This window comes from Leopardus geoffroyi, chromosome C3, assembly GCF_018350155.1.
Source record: "Leopardus geoffroyi isolate Oge1 chromosome C3, O.geoffroyi_Oge1_pat1.0, whole genome shotgun sequence".
Classification (NCBI taxonomy): domain Eukaryota; kingdom Metazoa; phylum Chordata; class Mammalia; order Carnivora; family Felidae; genus Leopardus; species Leopardus geoffroyi.
In genome coordinates, this window is record NC_059338.1 from 80310965 (window position 1) to 80331870 (window position 20906).

The 20906-nt window shown below is 39.9% G+C and overlaps 1 protein-coding gene across 5 annotated transcripts in view; it reads right to left on the reverse strand.

The window, feature by feature from the left end:
• EFR3A (EFR3 homolog A) overlaps nucleotides 1-20906 on the reverse strand; it is a 106300-nt gene that overhangs the window by 20797 nt on the left and 64597 nt on the right. For 2 of the 5 annotated variants that reach the window (XM_045453656.1, XM_045453659.1), the window contains exons 11-19: nucleotides 18038-18152; nucleotides 16557-16608; nucleotides 13927-14099; nucleotides 13402-13477; nucleotides 8498-8659; nucleotides 7231-7362; nucleotides 5816-5883; nucleotides 4718-4845; nucleotides 3691-3741 (exon numbers count right to left, since the gene is read on the reverse strand). In XM_045453656.1, the coding sequence (XP_045309612.1) occupies nucleotides 3691-3741; nucleotides 4718-4845; nucleotides 5816-5883; nucleotides 7231-7362; nucleotides 8498-8659; nucleotides 13402-13477; nucleotides 13927-14099; nucleotides 16557-16608; nucleotides 18038-18152 (957 nt within the window). Of the gene's footprint in view, nucleotides 1-50; nucleotides 197-3690; nucleotides 3742-4717; nucleotides 4846-5815; nucleotides 5884-7230; nucleotides 7363-8497; nucleotides 8660-13401; nucleotides 13478-13926; nucleotides 14100-16556; nucleotides 16609-18037; nucleotides 18153-20906 lie in introns of all 5 variants that reach the window. The other 3 variants (XM_045453658.1, XM_045453660.1, XR_006706164.1) reach the window with 2 other exon arrangements.

A 20906-nucleotide genomic window follows, 5' to 3' on the forward strand; every position in this document is an offset into this window, starting at 1 on the left:
TCCACTCTCCCATCCCGCCTGCTACTCTGCACCCTGGATCTGCTACTCACGGTGGTAATCATCATCTCTTCTTTTTGTTTTTAACTAGAACTTGGATGTTAGAAGCAATTCTTAGAGCTATGCCCAATTTCCTTCAGTGATGTTTTGCCGCCACTTGGTTTATCTGTGTATAACGTACGTAACTGCACTGAAATGGCTAAGAAACAGAGGAGACAGTGTGAATGCAAGAATGGCACAGAACTACATGAAATTGTTCTCAATGTAATTTCCCATGGCTCTATAAAAAAGTAAGACACAGGAACCGACTTCGCTGTATATATTAAGTCACAAATGTAATTAGAGCTGCTATACCACTCCGATTCCATTAAAAATCTACCTGTGGCAAAATGAAATTTCACACGTAATTTACACAAAATTCAAAGTGTCATAGTTTAATGCTAATACGACTCATACAGATACAACTTTCCGGGCCCTAAAGAAAAAACACAAAATTCCATCTAGAGCTGATGCATATTTACAGAATAAAAACAACTAAAAAGTCACTGTCACCATGGAATAAAAAGTCAGTGTGATATAGAAGACAATCCCTTTTTTAAAAAGATTTTAAACCAGAACCTCTACTATTTCTCCAAAGGAGAAAATACTTTTATAAGCATATACTGATTGATATATAACAAAGGTTTTGATAACACAGATAAAGGTATTCTTGTGTTATAAATGCTTTTGATCAATAGGACAAATTAACAAAATTCAAAATCCCGACTAAAAAATGAAGAAATTGAAAAACGACTAATACTATTATGTTTATGTGGCATTTTGTTGTTTTTAAAAGTGCTTTCACGTATCTAACCAATTTAAGCCAAAAGGCTCAGCTACAGTTCCTGCTTCACAGATGAGAGATGAGTGGACAAGCCCAAGGCCGTGTGGCGAAGGCAGAGCCAAACCCGCGTCCTCTTTTTCTCTTCACTCCTTCACCCCGAGAAGGCCTCCTCCCTGGGCCTCCTGTAGCGTCCCCTATTCCGCTAATTTCAAAATTCTCATTACAACCTCCGAACTCCCACACAAACCCCAGCCCTGACTCCGACTACAGGGCCCCCGACTGGGATGGCGTCAAAGATACTCGACAAGAGGCCAATCCCCTAAACTAGCCACTCTTTCCTATTCATTTGTTAATAAAAACTCCTTCCTTCTATCATCTGAGACCCAAAACTACACATAGACAGTTACATCTGAAATGCATGGTTTCTTCTTTCTTTGCTTAAACTCAGTCATATCACCCAACCCTCCAAAACAAAAGCAAATGACAAAAATAAATGAAGCAGCAAATTCGCTCCACTCTTGCCCTCAGGGGGGTGCCACCTACCCAAGCGTCCAAGGCAGAAACCCCGACAAAATCTTTGGCTTTCTCTTTGCCCTCCCATATTAATCAACTGCTTCCAAATTCTTTCTTGTACGTTTTTCTAGAATCCACCCACTCGGCTGTACTCTGTCATCTCTCCTGGAGATTAATACAGAGCATTCTAAAGACGGTGCTCCGTCTCCACTGTGCTAAGCTACAACAGAGGAATACTTCTACAGTGCCTACCCCTGCTGACAATCACTCAATGACTCCCCACTGCTCACAGAAGAGTGCAAACTAGTCGACCTGGTTCTACAATTTCCAACTCTATTCCTCCAATTCAGTCCAAGTAGACTTATTTAATACTAATTCCCTGAAAAAGCCATGTTCTTGCCTCCCTCCACTCTTTCATATGTGCTGTCACTTCTGCGGGAAACACGTGTCTAACACTCGCTTCAGGCTCAGCCTAGGAATTTCTCCCTGTGGAAGACATCGCTGGCCCATCGAACCTGGACCGAATGCTCTCCTCACTGCTGCCTGGGACCCCTGAACTTCTCTGATCGGAGCCGTTAAGGTCTGTTGTGACTGCCCAGTTATTTACCCTGTTGGGAGACAAACTGTATCATGAATTAGCTTCTTTCCTATGCACGTGGCACAAAACTGGTAAAACACCATCTTGGGAAAACTGAGAAAAGAATCACTCAAAACCTCTTCCGTGTTCTGTGGTCCAAGATGAAGAACCCCGTTGAGGAAGACTATCAGTTTTGTGAAAGTAGAGGCTTCTACCTATCTCGTTCATTCCTGTTTCTGTTTGTGCAGAAGCTAGAACTGTAAATACTCCTAGGTACTTAATTAGACAAGTTTACTACAGCCACTGGCACCTCTGATTGATCTAGCTGAGGGGTATTACTGTACCCCTCCTGGAGGAGCATTTCACACATGCCGAGACATGCACTATTCACTCAAATTCTGGGTTGAGATAGAAGAAAAATGCTGTAACTACCTTACGTTCATTGACTGCTTACTAGATGTCAGTCACCAATGGTTCGACAAACTTTAGGCAGACCATTCCTCTTTCTTTCAAACCAGTTGCCATTACATTTCAATCATGTGTCTGCCTTCTCTACTAGATTTTAATCCTTATAATATCACTCTATCTTCAAAAATCCCCATGTTTGATATATAGTAGGCAATCAGTCAGGGTTTGTGGAATGCATGAAAAAATCCATCTGGATCAATAGGGATGACTGAACAATCTTGATGTACGTGGAAAAGAGTTAGCAAAATCAAGAGATTAAGCACCTACCTGAATAGGCAAGGCAGTGCATTCTAGTGGTGTTACCTCATCAAATTATTTCATTTCAACCTCATTATTCTCATTTGTAAACAAAGATAATGCTACCCTCTTCATCATTTTTAAGATTAAATGAGAAAATGAATACAAGCACTTATCTCAGTGACTGGCATGGAGTTAAGGCACACTAAACAGCTGCTAATATTTTAATGACAGGTATAGACGCATGGTACACAAGAAACTAAACACGTTTTGCGTTCTATTGAAGGTATTATTCTTAAATCCCCTACTTTTAAAAATAAATATCAGATGGTTACACAACACAAAGAAATTTTAATAACCAATTGATCATACCATAAAGTATCCCTGCATCTTCGGACTCTTTCTGCGCTAAGGCAGGACGTATGTGCCACAGACTGTTTCTAAACTACCAAAGTCTTGGGACACCTGGGTGGCTCAGTCAGTTGTGTCCGACTTTGGCTCAGGTCATGACCTTGTGGTTCCTGAATTCGAGCCCCGCCTCGGGCTCTGTGCTGACAGCTCAGAGCCTGGAGCCTGCTCCGGATCCTGTGTCTCCCTCTCTGCCTCTCCCCTGCTCACACTCTGTCTCCCTCTCTCTTAAGAACTATCAAAATCTTTATAAATTAAAAAATCTTATTCATACTGAGGGATTTCTATGCAGTTACATAATTAAGTACACACTGAAAAATATTCAGAATTCTTCCAGTGAATGATAGCAAGGCATTAAGAAAGAGAATATGTCTCTTGGGGGGTTAGGGGGGAGAGCAAACCATCTGTTAAAAAACCAAAAAGCACCATAGTTTTCATTAAAAATTGTTACTCATTACAGAGTTAAAGGAACATGGTAAAAGGAAATAGCAGGGGGTGAAAATACACTATGGCTACTGGGAAGGTGAAGGGAAACTTAATAACTGAACTTATAACCATATAAAATGTACAGGCCACTGGCTCCATTTCTACAAGGGAAATTTTACGAAGCTATTTTCCTAGAGGACGGGGAGGGAAGGGGAAAAGCCGAACTGACACTTGGATTTACCTTTGCGCTTGCGCCTGGGTTTGTGAGGTTTTTTGTCTGAAGGAAAGAGAGCTAAATCCAAATTATAAGAATGAAATATTTTAAAAGTCTTTTTTAAAAAAAATCTTTTGAATTATAAAACGGTACTGATGTTTTATTCTTAGCACTTTTATATCCGCAAGGACTACAGAATGAGGTATAGAATCTTTTACAGTACAGAACGTAAAAGAAAATGCAAAAGCATTCATTAACATCTCAGATGATTATGAAATATCCTTGTAATAAATGTATCTATTTTGGATCCACATTATAAAAAAGACAGCTGGTTACCAAGATCGTACTACTTTTAGTGATTAATCCAGAGAGCTACCTAACTCAAACCAAACAGTTCTCATATACAAGAGAGGTAACTCCAAAGCAAGAACTAGTTGTGCTAGAAAACTGAATGTTTATCCAATTATCAAATGAAAATGGAGGCGTAGGACAGAAATGCTTGGATTTCGTTTTTAAGGTAAAAATTAAATGCAAGATACCATGCAGTCTTGCCTTCAAAACAAGAATTATTTCAGGCAATGAGAGGAACAGAAAGAAATACACGGCACACACAGGAAAACCTATTAAAGCGTCTGAAGGTTTCTTCCACAGCAAACAGTCTGCACTCTTTCCAATAACCACAGTTGCCTAATTCATTCAGCTCAACAGGCACAGATCACTAATTAAACAAGTTACATAAATTTCCATAAACCAAACACAATATGGGCTAATGAGGAAAGATTTCCATTTGCTTCTTCATCTGAAGTACGACACTGATGTATTAAGTATAGTAACAATCACGTGAGGCCTCAAACCGCTCATGATAAAATCACAGGGCTTTAAGAGATTGGCTAAAGGTTTTCAAGCGCAAAATTCTAAAGCGAAAATAAAACCTCTTAAGCATTTGAGAAACCTCTTAAGCGTCTGTAAAGTGAGCACCTTGCTAACTGGGTTCATGGAAACGTTACTGAAACGTAATCACCGGAGTCGGGTTCGAATTGCCCTCCCCTTTTACCTGTTACTTGCGGCACATATGGTACCGACAACCTCTCGACACTGTAACCGCTTCCGCCTAGTGACTCCGCGATCTTGTTGGTCAAAAAGCATAAACTTTTGTCATGCTTCTCTAAAGATTTCGGAAGCCTGTCAGGGTGATCAAAACAAAAGTCATACCAGAATTATTTAAATTACTGAGCACAAATAAGTTAACACGCAAGCACTCCAGATCAATGCCTAAAGACAACGATAAACACAACTTAAACTGTAATTAGTAACAGAAAAATCGGTGTCGTTTTGGTGACTAATTGGACCACAAGAACGCACGGCCTGTGGTCCCATATGTTAAGCATTCGGCTGGGATTCCTTCTCCAGTAACATCCCAATGGGGCAAGTCAGCCTTAATTATTCTGTGGGTCTTCACACATCAGATGATGAAAAGGAATCAATTCATCTTTAACTTCCATGCTAATTAAAACTGAGAGAAGAAAATCAGAAGTGCAGCTCACTGATGATGAGTGAAGCACGTATTACGATGCTAAATGCTAGGAAGCACTTGCCCAAGACGAGCATCCAGGTTCACTTTCTGTTCAAACTGCCATTTACTATCTTATGCTAACACTTTCAGCATCGCACTGCTTTGGCAGCCTCAAGTTTGAATAAAGTATTGTTCACATATATCTTCCATTTGAAGAGCAAGGGAGAATGCAGGGCATAACACTGACTCTCCTTAAAACATTCTCTCTCCCACCATGCGACGAGTACTGTTCTCTTTTACTGAAAGTCTCGAACAGGGTATTGTATTCACTTAAAGGCTGGCTTCTTTATCTATGAGAACATGTTATATTTTAGAGATATATCTCCATATTAAAAAAAAAGGCAAGGTAAGGTTTTTCACCAAGGATAGACTCCATGTGTGCATGAGTCTACATTTATAATGTACAAGAACTTTGTTATAGCAAAGGAAGAAGTCAGATGTGTTAAATGACAGAAATCCAAAACGACTGTTATAAACCACGAGAAACCATCCTAGCAGGAGTGTAATCCTTGACAATCGCCATTGGTTGGTTTCTAAGTCAGTAGTACCCCTTCCTTAAAATGTAAAGAATCAACATACATGCACTTCTCTCTGAAAATATGCTCTGGTAGAAAATAAGGAGCTTCCATAGTTCGAATTTCAATCACCTGAAAAATATCCAAAAACAAACCAAAACAAAATGAAAACCTCGCCCCTCACAACCTGGCTCTGAAAATTCGGGAAACTAAAAACAGAGAAATTAAACATTTATTAAAAATACCGGCACTTTATTTTGGAATTTAAGCTACATTTTAGAGCCCAAGTGCTCATTTTATTTTCACATTTATTATTTCAAATTATTTCACATTTATTATTTCAAAACTTCAGGAGGTCTCAAAACCATGAGAATAAAATAATACACATAGTAAAAAACAACAAGAACATATTACATTTGATGAAGCCTACCACAACAGAATAAGAACACCTATTTTCTCAAATGCTGCTGCCCTGGACCAAGCACTGGGCCCTCACTCTCCTGTGCCATCTTCTGGGGCCCATGCATGAGGTCTCACTGCGCTTCTGGGATCTGTCCCCTCCACCCCACTGGGGGCAACTTGGAGGGGGCAATCTGCTTTTGTAACATTTGTATCTCTCATGACAGCCATCAAGTATTAGCTCAAACAATTGCTTAACGAATCAATGTTTTCTTTCTTAGAATGCACTGAACACCTACATTTTAGCGTGGACTGAGATGTGCTTCCAGTATTATAAAAATAAGGCTCTCCTTGACCGATATCTTTAAAGAATAAAAATTAGAGTGGACTTTCTCTGCCAGGTAAGTGAAACATGTATTAAATTGTGCAAGTAGCTATTAAATGAGGTACTGCTGAAAAAAGCTGAACATAGTTGAATGTTTTCTCCAATAATTCAACTTGTGGAGGCACACCTGGGTGGCTTAGCTGGTTAAGCGACCGACTTCTCACGGTTCGTGAGTTCGAGCCCCACACTGGGCTCTCTGCTGACAGTGTAGAGCCTGCTTAGGATCCTCTGTCTCTGTCCCTTCCCTGTGCATGTGCACATGCTCTCTCTCCCAAAAATAGACATTAAAAAAAACATTCAACCTCTGAGATCTGGCTCAAACAGATTGGCTTAAAACAATAACTAAAATAGTATAAACCAGTATAATAAAAAATAATTTCGATACTAAGATTCATAATGGTTTAAAGGGAAAACAATTATGTAAGAATTCACGTGACTTATTCTAGAAGACAACCACGTATTCTACTTGACCACCACACAAAAAAGTTCTAATAAAACAACAGGCACCAAAGAAAATATAAACACTAGCTGTAGTTTTAGTTTCAATTAGTCACTACTAAAAAAGTGATGCACATTTTTACAGCATTATCTTTATAATTTGACACAATCATCAAAATCGAAAATCATCATCTCTGGAAGAAAATCAGTCATTTTTATATAGAAATCAAGTTGAAGAACTTTCCTAAATACGTTACCTTGCTGACGTGCTGGCAAAACGCTGGGACGGCTATCATCTGACTTACAAAGTTGAGATAGGCCGCAACCAGAGCCATGATTCCACAGCGATGGAACATGGACAAATTATCCTCATTGATAATCGCACTGTCCTTTAATAAAAAAACAAACACGGCTGACAGATCAAGGTCTTACGCTCCACCAGCATTTTCTCTATGACTATGCTGAAAAACGGCAGGTCGTTTGGAGTGCTCATAAAAATGTCACCTTATAAGAAGTTATTTTTTAAAGAATTCTAAAAGGAAAATAAATGTCCATATACAGAGGAGTTAAATCTCTCAATAGCTCTGTCTTAGGAAAGTCTTTTGGGGTCGGGGGCAGGAAATACACAAAAAGACACACGTGTATATATATGCACACATACACATACACGTATCTTATATTAAAATACACATCTGATATGTATTCCCATTACATGCCGTCCTTTTAATACATAACGCTTACACTCCAATTAAACAGCTACATTCGTAACGGCTATGGACTGACCCTCTCCCCCGCCAGACCGAGAGCATGGGCAGAGGGGCGTGCTGTTTTTTCATCACAGTATTCCCATGGCTTTGAACAAATTTAGCACACAACTGATGCTCACTCAGTATTTGTTAAAAGAATGAATGTGATCATAACCTTGAGTATTTTAGATTTATTTTTTATTTATTTATTTATTTTATTTATTTATTTTAATTAATTTTTCTTTAACGTTTATTTATTTTTGAGACAGAGACAGAGCATGAACGGGGGAGGGTCAGAGAGAGGGAGACACAGAATAGGAAACAGGCTCCAGGCTCTGAGCTGTCAGCACAGAGCCTGATGCGGGGCTCGAACCCACGGACCGCAAGATCATGGCCTGAGCTGAAGTCGGCCGCTTAACCGACTGAGCCACCCAGGCGTCCCAAGTATTTTAGATTTAAAAGTAGACGCCTCCCTTTTAAATTTCATGTCCTGGGTGGCTCAGTCGGTTAAGTGTCCGGCTCTTGATTTTAGTTCAGGCCCTGATCTCACGGTTCATGAGTTCGAGCCCTGAGTTGCGCTCTGCGCTGTTAGCACAAAGCCTACTTGGGATTCTCTCTCTGCCCCTTCTCCTCTCCCTCCATCTCTCAGAATAAATACATAAACTTAAAAAAATAAAAATGAAATTAATGACGTTGGATAAAGGCAACACCACCATAAAGATGGTATCTAGTTCATAAAGAAAAATGTTTTCTTCAATGAAAGATGACAAAAGCATACCTGTAAAGCAATGGCTAATCGAATGAGATCAATAACCACTTCCTCATTGGCCAATTCAATAGTGATAAGAGCAAGAGAAGTATAAAGTAGCTCATAGTTTTTCTGAACATTGTCTTCCTCTTTACAGCCCAAATATATGTGCCGATATAGTTGTTGCCCATTCTGAAAAGGGAAATGAGAGAGGAAAAAGATGACTTTGCTTAAAGTGTAGTACAGACAGATGTCCCATGCCCAGAACCGCCTACACAGTAGGTCTTATTACGTAACTAAACATGGAAGAGAAACTGAAGCTGATAATCAGATGATCATATTGTATTACGACTATCAATACCAACAAACGAACTACAAGCTAACATCAGAGTTGAAGAATGAATCATAAATAAAAACAGCAAGTAGGAAACAGTGCTAGTGTAAAAAATGAAAATGCTTTTAGCGATCATTTGAAAAGACAAAAGCAACTTATGGGTTGATTCGGGAAAAAGGTGAAACAGCTGACAGAATCATGGGAGAGACTTCTGCAACACAGCCTTGGCAAGGATAAAAGAAAACAAAACATCTGGCTCCGGGGAAATGCACTCGGGCTCCTGGCCTTCACAGGCAGTCTCCTGTGAGGCGGCTTAGGGGCTGTCAGGGAGGAGCACCCGCAGGTTCTGCTATACTCTGGCATGGAGGGACCGTGGAGGGACGATGGAGGGACCAAAGGCCAGCCCAGAGCCCTATACGAGGGAGAGGTTATCCCACTCCAGGGACTGCAAAAGGGTCCCCCCAAACCAAACTAATCTAAGTAAGTTGATACAGAATACGGAAGCTTTCCCTATCCAAAGCATTCCTGGGTACGGGGCCAACTGCTAAGTGAGAGCTAACAAAAACAGGAGCGTGTTTCCCATTTAAAGTCACCGTGTGGTAATGAACTCAACTCGCTGCACTGGTTCTCCACACGAACTGAAGCTACAATCCCTGGGCGACTGGAATGACCACTGTGTTTCTACCCTCCCCGCTGCCCATCCCAATATGATTTATGGTTACGAAGCCCAAGCCTCGGTATTTTTGAAGCACAGAGCTCCCCAGGTGATTCTGACATGCAGCCGGGATTAAGAACTAGGGGCTTAGTCTTTCAGACGTGGGGGGACTTGACCTGAACACTCCGGACTTGTTTCTCAGCAGATTCATCTGGTTGTTCACGTCGGGGAAAGAGCCGATGGGCAAGACCAGCACAGTCTCCTGAGTCCAGAGTCTCTCTAAAATGGTTCTATGCTTGGGCGTGTGACAATGGTGTATGTACTGGGCCCTCCCCGACCCTTTCCAGAATCCTGTGGTTCCCGAACACGATCAATGTTAAAGCTCGCACACGTGGGAGTTTAGATACCGGGCTCCTTAAGTGATTCAAGGTGGTTTTCTACCTACTGCATACCCATCATGTTAGATAACTTGAAAATCGAACATTACGTACTACGATAACAGAGTGCAAATCAGCGTGAGGACTTCACGAAGCGGTTTGGCATGGTCTAGCAAATCTGAAGAACCCATGACCCCTTACTTGGCAAGGCCTCTCCTACGGGCCTCAGAGAAACGGGCTGCCCACCGCACACCACGCATACAGTAACACTCACGGCAGCCCGGTCCACGACAGCCCCAAACTAAGCACCATTCACACGTCCCCGACAGGAGAATGCGTAACTTAGTGTGTTCGTGGTCCGCGAGCTAAACGAAAGGAGACCTAAGAGTACACGTGACACGGCCTGGTTCCTTTCATACAAAATACAAAAACTGACAAAACCCTACCACTGTATTGTTCAGGGAGCTACAGATGAACACGTAGGTGGCAAACCGTGAAGGGGGGGGAAAGGCAACGAGTCCGTTTTCATGAAAGAACAGGGATTTCCCGCCGAGGAAGACACGGGGCTGTGGTGGGCCGGGCGCGGCGGCGCCTCCGCTGTTGGGCCAACCGCACGGTGCCCCCACCTGCTACATTTCAAAACAACTCGTACTTTCTTCCTCTGCGGGATTCCCTTAACTGCCGACAACGTTCCCGAGAGCTCCCCCGTGTGGCGACATTCGGTCAGGAGTAGAGCTTTGGGCACCAGACACTGAGCAGCGCCGGCTCTTCCTTGTGCCCGGAAGTGCAGCCGCGTCAGGAAATGAGAGGCGAAGGAGCGCCTCCCAACGTCAACTGTGAAGCTTCCTGCCTGGGACGCGGTTTTCCAAACACAGACCCAAAGCCTAAGATGTCCCTAAGGCGCGGGGATGGAGCAGTCTTGGGCTGGGTAGTGATATCCAGAGGGCGATCCATCATCCCCTGACTAGACAGCCCCAACTTTATTTCCTTTAGGCCTCTGCTGATATCGCCACAAGGTGCCAGTTAAAGTTGCATAAGAAACCAAGCAACATTTTGACTCACAGAATAAACGGGAAGGTAAATGAAAAAGGCTGTCCAGTTATAAAGATAAAATTGAATTTGACAAAAATGAACAGATTACACTACGATATACCAGAAAGAAATGGCTCATACTAACAGTACCAAATGCTTTGCCAGTTATTTAATATTATAAAATGGAAGGATAACTAATCCAGAGAACTTTAAAAATTCAAAACTTTCAATAATTTAGACATGGAATAATAGTCTAATCTTTCAGTTCAACTGGACCCTTCCAAACTGGTTGGCTCGCAAAATTAAGCAACGAAAAGGAGTATTTCTGTTACTGTCATACTAGATAAAATAAAATGAATCCAGTCCTCAAATTCAGGATTGATTAATGTCATTATATAAAGTCAAAACCTAAAAGTTAACTATCAATGAGTTTTCAAAATTCATTCTATTTATCATGATTAAAATTTCTTCAGTGATGAGAAACAACTTCTTTTGTTAACTGGATAATATAAAGAAATACTGAAAAAGTAAAAGCTGGAAAGAGTTAATGCCTTTGCCCTATTTATTAACCATTTTTTTCATATATAACATAGCCAAACAAAGAATCATTTTACTCCCATTAATTCAGTGACGGTATTTCATTAATCATTTTTTAAATTATTTTAGAAAGAGCATACGCATCTGTGAGTGAGGGAAACGGGCAGAGGGAGAAAACAAGAAAGCGAGCGAGCGAGAGAGAGAGCGCGTGCAAGTGGGGGAAACAGGGAGAGAAAGAATCTGAAGCAGGCTCCATGCTGAGCAGGAGGGCTTGACACAGGGATTGACACAGGTCAATCCCATGACCCTGGGATCGTGACCTGAGGGATAAAGAGTCGGACGCTCAACCAACTGAGCCACCCAGGCACCCCTATAAATCATTTTCAAATGAAGGGTTTTTTTTTTCCAATTTTTTAAATGTTTATTTATTTTTGAGAGACAGAGCGAGCGAGCCCTCAATGAAGTTTTAAACTGTAGGGGCGGGGCGCCTGGGTGGCGCAGTCGGTTAAGCGTCCAACTTCAGCCAGGTCACGATCTCGCGGTCCGTGAGTTCGAGCCCCGCGTCAGGCTCTGGGCTGATGGCTCAGAGCCTGGAGCCTGTTTCCGATTCTGTGTCTCCCTCTCTCTCTGACCCTCCCCTGTTCATGCTCTGTCTCTCTCTGTCCCAAAAATAAATAAACGTTGAAAAAAAAAAAAATTAAAAAAAAAAAAATAAACTGTAGGGGCATTAACTTGAAACACAGCAGTCAACAGTAATAGCAAAATAAAAGATGGTGACAGGGACAAAGCATGGCCTAGTAATGAGCCAAAAAAAGAACGGGTGTTATAGACGTCTGCATCTATCTTCCTATGGGGCTGTCTGCTGTTCCCTGCACCTCTAAAGACCAAAGCACTTATCCACCATGACTGGGATTATCTTGAAGCCAGCTGGCATGTTTGTGTCATGGAGACTGTTGTATCTCTCAATGTGGAGCTCAGAATCTAGCAAATACTCAAGCTTTGGATGAAGAATACACAGAAAAATTATTCACTATGCTAAATAACTTTAAAGTGTCATGATTTTCTAAATTCAGCTACCAGCCAAGAAACCTACAAAATTTAAGTGATCGGGGGGCGCCTGGATGGCTCAGTTGGTTAAGTGTCCAACTTTGGTCTCAGGTCACGATCTCAAGCTTTGTGAGTTCAAGTCCGGCATTGGGCTCCGTGCTAGCAGTGCAGAGCCTCCTTGGGATTCTCTCTCTCTGTGTCTCCTTCTTGCTCTCTGCCCCTCCCCCATTTGCACGTGCACTTGCTCTCTAAATAAATAAATAAATAAATTTAAGTAATCATAATGAAAATCTAGTTAAGTATGATTTAGAAGGGCAGAAATCCTGCCTACCTCATCTTCATATCCCAAATAATGCACAGAATAATGCCTAATACAGTAAACACTCATTATATTTATTTCTTCAATAGTGATAAGTATTTTCAAAAATAAGCCATTAAAAGTGGAATCAGTGTGTGTGTTTGGGGTGGAGAGGAGTGTGGGACAGAAATTACGGGGAGACATTTTACTCAAAGGAAGAATTTAGAACTACCGTAGCATCCAACAATGCTTAAACACAGGCTAGAAGAGATACTGTCAAGATAGGTGTGGTAAGGTGGAAGGGCTAAAGATGGTTTGGGGGCGCCTGGGTGGCTCAGCTGGTCAGGCATCCAGCTTCGGCTCAGGCTCAGGTCATGATCTCGCAGTTTGTGGGTTTGAGCCCCGCACTGGGCTCTGTGCTGGCAGCTCAGAGCCTGGAACCTGCTTCAGATTCTGTGTCTCCTTCTCTCTCTGCCCCTCCCCCATCTCAAAAACGAACTTAAAAAAAAAAAAAAAAAAAAAGATGGCAGCTTGAGACTTCCAACTCCAAACCTGAATGGCTTCCTTTTAAGGTCACAGATCAATATATAACTACCTAACAAGTCAAACAGCTATAACTTATATCATGCATTATTTTTATGAAAATAATCTTACCTTTTTCATGAAACTTGTGTCTTGTCTACAAATTTTTTCTCTTTTTATCTTTAGGTCAGCTACATCTGGTATTATTCTAGAGACAACAGATCAATTTTTCATGAATAGCACATTTAGTTATAAAATCGTACCTTCTAGGGCATATCATAGTTAGTTATACTCAGGAATTTGAACTTTTCAACACATTTCAATGAGCATTTGAAATAAGCCTATATGTAATGATACTACTGAATTACCAACCTCAATTAAGGGGAATTTCATAAAATCATCTTGACTCCTGTCATTCCTAAGTTTAAAGCAAAGCCAAAATAAAAGTCACATAACTAGCGATTACTAATAGACGAGATCTCTGCAAATACATTAAAAGACCTTTAAACATTTGCTCTCTTAATTAATAATTAAATTGCCTCAATACCAATTAAACTTTGAATAAATCTTAAAAATCTCAGATTAAAAAAATCACAATATTAAATACATTAAATTTAAAAACATTATCATTAAGCCTATTTCAAAATGGCCCAATACCTGATCCCTCGAAGTTTTGCCCTGTTGTCATGGCGATCCATGAGGTTATGCATTACTTCCAAGACTAACTGTCTCAGTTCATAGTCTTCCATGAGGGATGGTGATAACAAAGGATCCAGAAAAGACCCAGGCAGTGCAGTAACAATTGTCTTTGCTTTATATCCAGAGGTTACCTGATTACAGGGAGGAAAAACAAAGCAACAAAAAACCTTTGTCATGAATCCTTCTTTGATAAAATGCTCAAACTCTTTTATAAGAACCATAAACTTAGGGAAACAGCAATTATGAACATAAGCCTGAATGAAAAACAAAGAGGAAATTTCTAAGGTAGTGAGGATTTTACTGAATTTACAAAAATACCATAATGAAGAGAATAAAATTAATACAAGCACATGCTTACCATGTGCCAGGCATGAATCTAAAGATGTACTGTATGAGTATTAACCTCATCTTCTCCTCATCCCTATGAGGCAGGCATCAGTGTATACCCCCATTTGGTGAAGAAAAGAGGCTCAGAGAGGGTTAAGAATCTATGGGACAGGTAGTCAGTACTAAATGGACACAAGGTATTAGGTAGCAAATAGTACAGGTAAGACCTCAAAATTTTAAATTTAAATTGGCAAATTTTTCTTCTAAAGTAAACAGTTTAGGTTAACAGGAATACATTTTTATTTTGGAAAGCTGTACTTTATTCATTACTTGCTCTGACATTTCCGGATGTTATCTCCATGTTCCAAATTTAAAGCTTCTAAAGAGAAAATACTTAAATGCTATTAAACATTTTAACCATACCACATAGACATTCATTCGGGTGACTAAGTGGTACAATTAGGATTAGAGACAAGATGATTTATTCAGGGTACTTGTTTTTAATGAAAAGGCTTAAAAACAAAAGAAATTCCAAGTGGGGAATCTCTACATTCAGGATTACAAATATGAACATCTGACATTTACATTTGGGCACTTACTACAATTTGAGGTGATTTTATTTATTTTTAAATGTTTATTTATTTATTGAGAGAGACAGAGAAACAGTGAGAGGGAGAGAGGGAGAGAAAGAGGGAGGGAGAGAGGGGAACATGGGCAAGAGAAGGAAAGAGAGAATCCCAAGCAGGTTCCACACTCAGCTCAGAGGCCAACACTGGGCTCGATCTCACCAACCGTGAGATTACGACCTGAGCCGAAATCAGGAGTCAGAGGCTTAACTGACTGAGCCACCCAGGCATCCCTCGGACGGAGGTGATTTTATAAGTAAGCAAGGAAATTGGTAGGACAACTGCTACCCACCTAGAAAAGTTAAAAATATATCCAAGACTCACATCACAGACAAAAATCAACTTCAAAGATGCAGCTATGGAAAACTAAATTTTAGGGGCACCTGGGTGGCTCAGGTGGTTAAGTGTCTGATTCTGATTTCGGTTTAGGTCATCATCTCATAGTTTGTGCGACTGAGCCCCACACTGGGCTTTGCTCTGACAGCACAGATCCTGCCTGAGATTCTCTCTTTCTCTGCCCCTCCTCTGTTTGCTCTTAAGCATGCACTTTCTCTCTCTCTCTCTCAAAATAAATTAAAAAAAAAAGAGCCAAATTTGAGAAACTTTTATAAAAAAATATAAACAAAATGCATTAGTATCATAAGAGGGGGTAAGGGTTCTTTTTTTTTTTTTTTAATTTTTTTTAATGTTTTTATTTTTGAGACACAGAGAGAGCATGAGCAGGGGAGGGGCAGAGAGAGAGGGAGACACAGAATCCAAAGCAGGCTCCAGGCTCTGAGCTGTCAGCACAGAGCCCAATGCAGGGCTCAAACCCACGGACTGTGAGATCATGACCTGAGCTGAAGTCGAACGCCCAACTGACTGAGCCACCCAGGCGCCCCGAGGAGGTAAGGGTTCTTAAACAGCATACAAATAAGAAGGCACAAAACATATGAAAGGACTGATAAATGTTGGCATATTTTGAAAACTTCTGTAAGGCAAGCACAATAACCAGAATTAAAAATGAAACACAAAAGATATTCCTAATCTCTAGGTATGAAATATTTCTTTTAAAAAATGGGATCATGTGTATAATGAAGATTTCCTAAAACAGATTTTAAAGATCTTTAAAGATAAAGATTTGGAAAGGACACACATTCCAAATAATCAGCTCCTAGTTTGTTCTAGATAGTCAAATCAAAGATGAAAATAATTACTATAAAATATTCAGAGGACTTCACATATTAGGTATGCTTTTCCTTTTTAGCTATTTATAGCTGAATTGCTATCCAAACAAGAAGTCATTATTTGGTCAGTGTACGAAAGAAATGGCCTGATTTGTAACAAGAACATGGTTTCACATTCGAGTTCTAGTCTTCAGCTCCAAGCCTCTGGGCCCAAGCATCTTCGTGTATGAAACACAATACTTTCTACCCTTTATATGTTTTGTCATTGTGGAGGTCAAAATAAGATGATAGAAGTGAGAATAAACAGTAAAAGAATAAAATAAAATATTTAAGAATATAAGCCATAGGGAAAAGACTAACCATAAATAGATAGTATCTTACAGTACAAGAAAATGTTGATAACATCAAGCTGTTCTTTTAACCTCTTCAATAATGGAAGTGTATTCTTCACTTATCTTAAATGCCTTACCATAAGTAAAGATCTCAGCAACATTATCTGAATCCGCCTGGTTCCCAAATCCCTAAGATATACAAAATACTGGTATTATCTTATTAATAGTTATCGACATTAACATTATTTCCTTTATTGGTTAATTTTAAAACTCTATTTTGGTTACAGACTGTTTTCATACTAGCTAAAGTCATGGCTCACTTTATATTCAAGTCAATTTCATATAAATTAAAGAGTTCTATGTAAAACACAAACACAAAAATTCAAACAGAAATTAAAAAGCTATTAGCTCTCAAAGAAAACAGACCAATAATGTAATGATATTCAACCATATGAGCCCACAATGGAACAACCCCAGTTAAAAGATGCTACAAATTGGAGAACGTATTTATCTTGAATATAACTGACATGGTAACTATTTAACATGTATCCATAAGCAGGAATGGACAGATGATTCAAAAAAAGAGCTAACAACTGGAAAAGGTTATCTAATTAATGTCAAAGAAATATAAATCAAATTGAGACTATCATTTCTTTATTAAATTAAAAACACACAAATATTGGGGCGCCTGGGTGGCGCAGTCGGTTAAGCGTCCGACTTCAGCTAGGTCACGATCTCGCGGTCCGTGAGTTCAAGCCCCGCGTCAGGCTCTGGGCTGATGGCTCAGAGCCTGGAGCCTGTTTCCGATTCTGTGTCTCCCTCTCTCTCTGCCCCTCCCCCGTTCATGCTCTGTCTCTCTCTGTCCCAAAAATAAAATAAATGTTAAAAAAAAAAAAAAAAAAAAAAAAAACACACAAATATTTACAAACTAAAGCTGTAGCATGTTGTAAAATCAAATCAAACTATAAAATGAGGAAGCCAAAACATATGATCTTTAAATTTTTTTTTTTTTTCAACGTTTATTTATTTTGGGGACAGAGAGAGACAGAGCATGAACGGGGGAGGGGCAGAGAGAGAGGGAGACACAGAATCGGAAACAGGCTCCAGGCTCTGAGCCATCAGCCCAGAGCCCGACGCGGGGCTCGAACTCACGGACCGCGAGATCGTGACCTGGCTGAAGTCAGACGCTTAACCGACTGCACCACCCAGGCGCCCCAAAACATATGATCTTTAAAATCACTTTCAGTTCTAAAATTCTAGGAATAAGTCAACATTCTGGCAAAAGCGACATTCATCTTTAAAATTATGACAGGAAATCTGAAGTGTTACCCTACATCACGTAGGTACAAAGACAATGTCCAAGCTAAATTAACCTTCAACCTACTCAATATAAGACACAGAAAACTTGAGAATGTATGATATATTGAAAACTGATTCTAAAATCACACAATGTTGATGCAACTGGTTAGCAATCTAGTGCCATAAAAACAATGTTTCCCACAGGATTTTTATTACTAATGATTTAAAAAAAAACATTTTATAACATCACAATGAAATTAAACCCAAGATTAAATTAAAATTTATAGATTGAGAACATAGGAAAACTACATAATCATACCCTAGTTGACTGATATCCAAAGTGTGAGTGGATGTTCCAAAAACGGGTACTTTTCCCATAATGAACATCATGATTTCTGACCTCTGATAATCTGGTAGGTTACTTCCAAAAAATCCTATGAAAATATTAGGATCAAGTTAGGATAAATCTTACACATTGAAAAGGTTATTTTTCCATAATACAAAATCATAACACATTTTTAATCAAAGCTTTCAATATGTGGTAAAACAATGTCTTTCGGTTACACATTACACTAATATTATTATTTTTTTTAATTTTATTTTTGAGAGAGAGAGAGAGAGACAGAGTGCGAGAGGGGGAGGGGCGAGGGTGGGTGGGACACCGAATCTGAAGCAGGCTCCAGGCTCTGAGCTATAGGCACAGAGCCTGACACGGGGCTCGAAGTCACGGACCATGTGATCATGACCTGAGCTGAAGTCGGACGCTTAACCGACTGAGCCACCCAGGTGCCCCTAACTCTAAAGGTATTCTAATTTCTTTTGTCCAAAATCACTTAATCATGTATAGTAGAAGATGTGCAGTACAGACTAATACTTAGATAAAACAGTAAATGTCTGACAGTCTTTTGCATATAGTTTACAGTGGCAAACTATCATCGATTTGAGTTGGACCTTTAGAAAAAGGACGGAAAAAAAAAAAAAAACCTTTGGTAGTATTTCTGATGAAATTCTTGTTTGCATATTGTGAGCTTAACTTCTTTTTCTGGTAAGGAAGTCAGTAATTAGGCCAATTTTGGTAATTTTGGTGAAGAAGTAAAAAATTTGGTCACTACTTTGGCTTCCTAAAATTGCTGAGATGTTGTAGAATGTCATTACAAAGAACCAGATTTACATTTTAACCCAGTGGGTTAATTCAATACGTATAACTCAACTAATGCAAAAAAAATAGTAATAACTTATTTACTTGTCATTTTTCTCATGCACTCTTAGGTCTTGTGGATATTTTAAATTTATCTGCTGTGGCTTTTAATGGTTTACTTCCTAGTTTAAAAGACTTAAGTAAGACATTTAGTTATCACTTACTCAAACTTCAAACTTTGTTGTTTCTTTGAAAGACCAGAACAGGTATCAAATCATGCTAGTTTTGTTCAGTTCTTAAAATGCAACATAATCATTATAAAAACCTTCTCATTTTTAATATTTCTTGAAGAATAGTTTCTCAATTTAACTCTTCAGTTTCTATTACTGGAATTTACAAACTATGCAAACTCAAACTGTTCTATTTATCACCTGATTGGATCTGGGGATAAAGTCCTTCCCCATGATCATACACTTCAGCAATCAAAAATCTCATGATCTTAACACTGCTCAATCTATATAAAGAATATCATTCTAATACTTCAAGAGCACATATTTAAGAGGTATTTGGATCTTCACACAACCTGATGAGTCTAGGTACTGTTATGAACCTTCATTGCCTCTCGTGGAAATGAGGAAATGAGAGGTTTAGCCCTCAAACAAAAAAAAATTACACACCTAACATGAAGGCCTGGGTGAGGGCTATTCATTTCCAAAGCCCATGTTATTATTACACTCTCCTCCCTCCCTGTAAGGTCCTTTAACTTTCCAAGAACCCAATTAGATATGTTCCTAATCATTGTATAAAACCAGACACTGATTTTCTGTTCCAAGCAAGCCAGTCATTACCACAAGGGCAGGAAGTCTCCAACATACTCAACTGGGAGGACAGTCCTGAAAGGAACTCATTCTCTGTAGCCACTGTTTGTATCTGAACCTAGCAGAAGTGCTAAGGAGCCCGCCCCCAGGGGGAACAAGGCAGGGAGCTGCACTCTTGATTACCATAAAAAAAAGGAGCTGACAACAGCCTCGCATTTTCAAGTGCCAAAGGCACAGCAGCCCTGCTCCCTAGTCCAACAGCATGATCCACGTGACCTGATAAGTACCAGAGTACTGAGAACTTCTCAAAGAAAATATTGAGGAAATCAGAAGTGTGACTGAATACAAATCTTACTCACCGTGCCACACTGCATTTCTTTTCTCTCATGTTTTAATTTTCATGTTATTCTGAATGTGTTATATCACAGAAATATTGCTTGTGTCTGCTGTATATTTATTTTGTAACAAAATACTTGAAAAACAATAAATTAAATATTCTAGAGTGAAACAGTAACACTGAATTAGTCAGAAGTCACAATTTAATTAATTCTGTGAAAACAAGAATTGATTTGATATACTATCTTAAAATATCACAAAAAATCCGGGGCGCCTGGGTGACTCAGTCGGGTAACTGATCCACTCTGGCTCAGGTCACGATCTCATGGATCCAGAGTACAAGCCCCAGGTCGCGCTCTGTGCTGACAGCCCGGAGCCTGGAGCCTGCTTCAGATTCTGTGTCTCCCTCTGTCCCTCTGCCCTTCCCCTGCTCGCACTCTGCAACCCCCTCTCTCTCAAAAACAAATAAATGTTAAAAAAAAAAATAGATCATAAAAATCCATAAACAAGCCAAATAAATTTAAGAGTCATCATAAAAGCTAGGTTTACCAATACACTGATCAAATTGCTTTAAGCAACATCTAGAATGTCTCTGCTGTATTGAGATGTCATGGTAATTAATAATGGCCTCCATTCTCTTTGGTCTTTTCACTCCCCAAAATCTTAAGCACCTACTATGTGTCAGTGTGTTGAATAAGACACACATGGGCCCTTGCCCTCATGAAGACGATTCCCGTGCACATGATAAAATCACAGCTAGGGGCGCCTGGGTGGCGCAGTCGGTTAAGCGTCCGACTTCAGCCAGGTCACGATCTCGCGGTCCGGGAGTTCGAGCCCCGCGTCAGGCTCTGGGCTGATGGCTCAGAGCCTGGAGCCTGTTTCCGATTCTGTGTCTC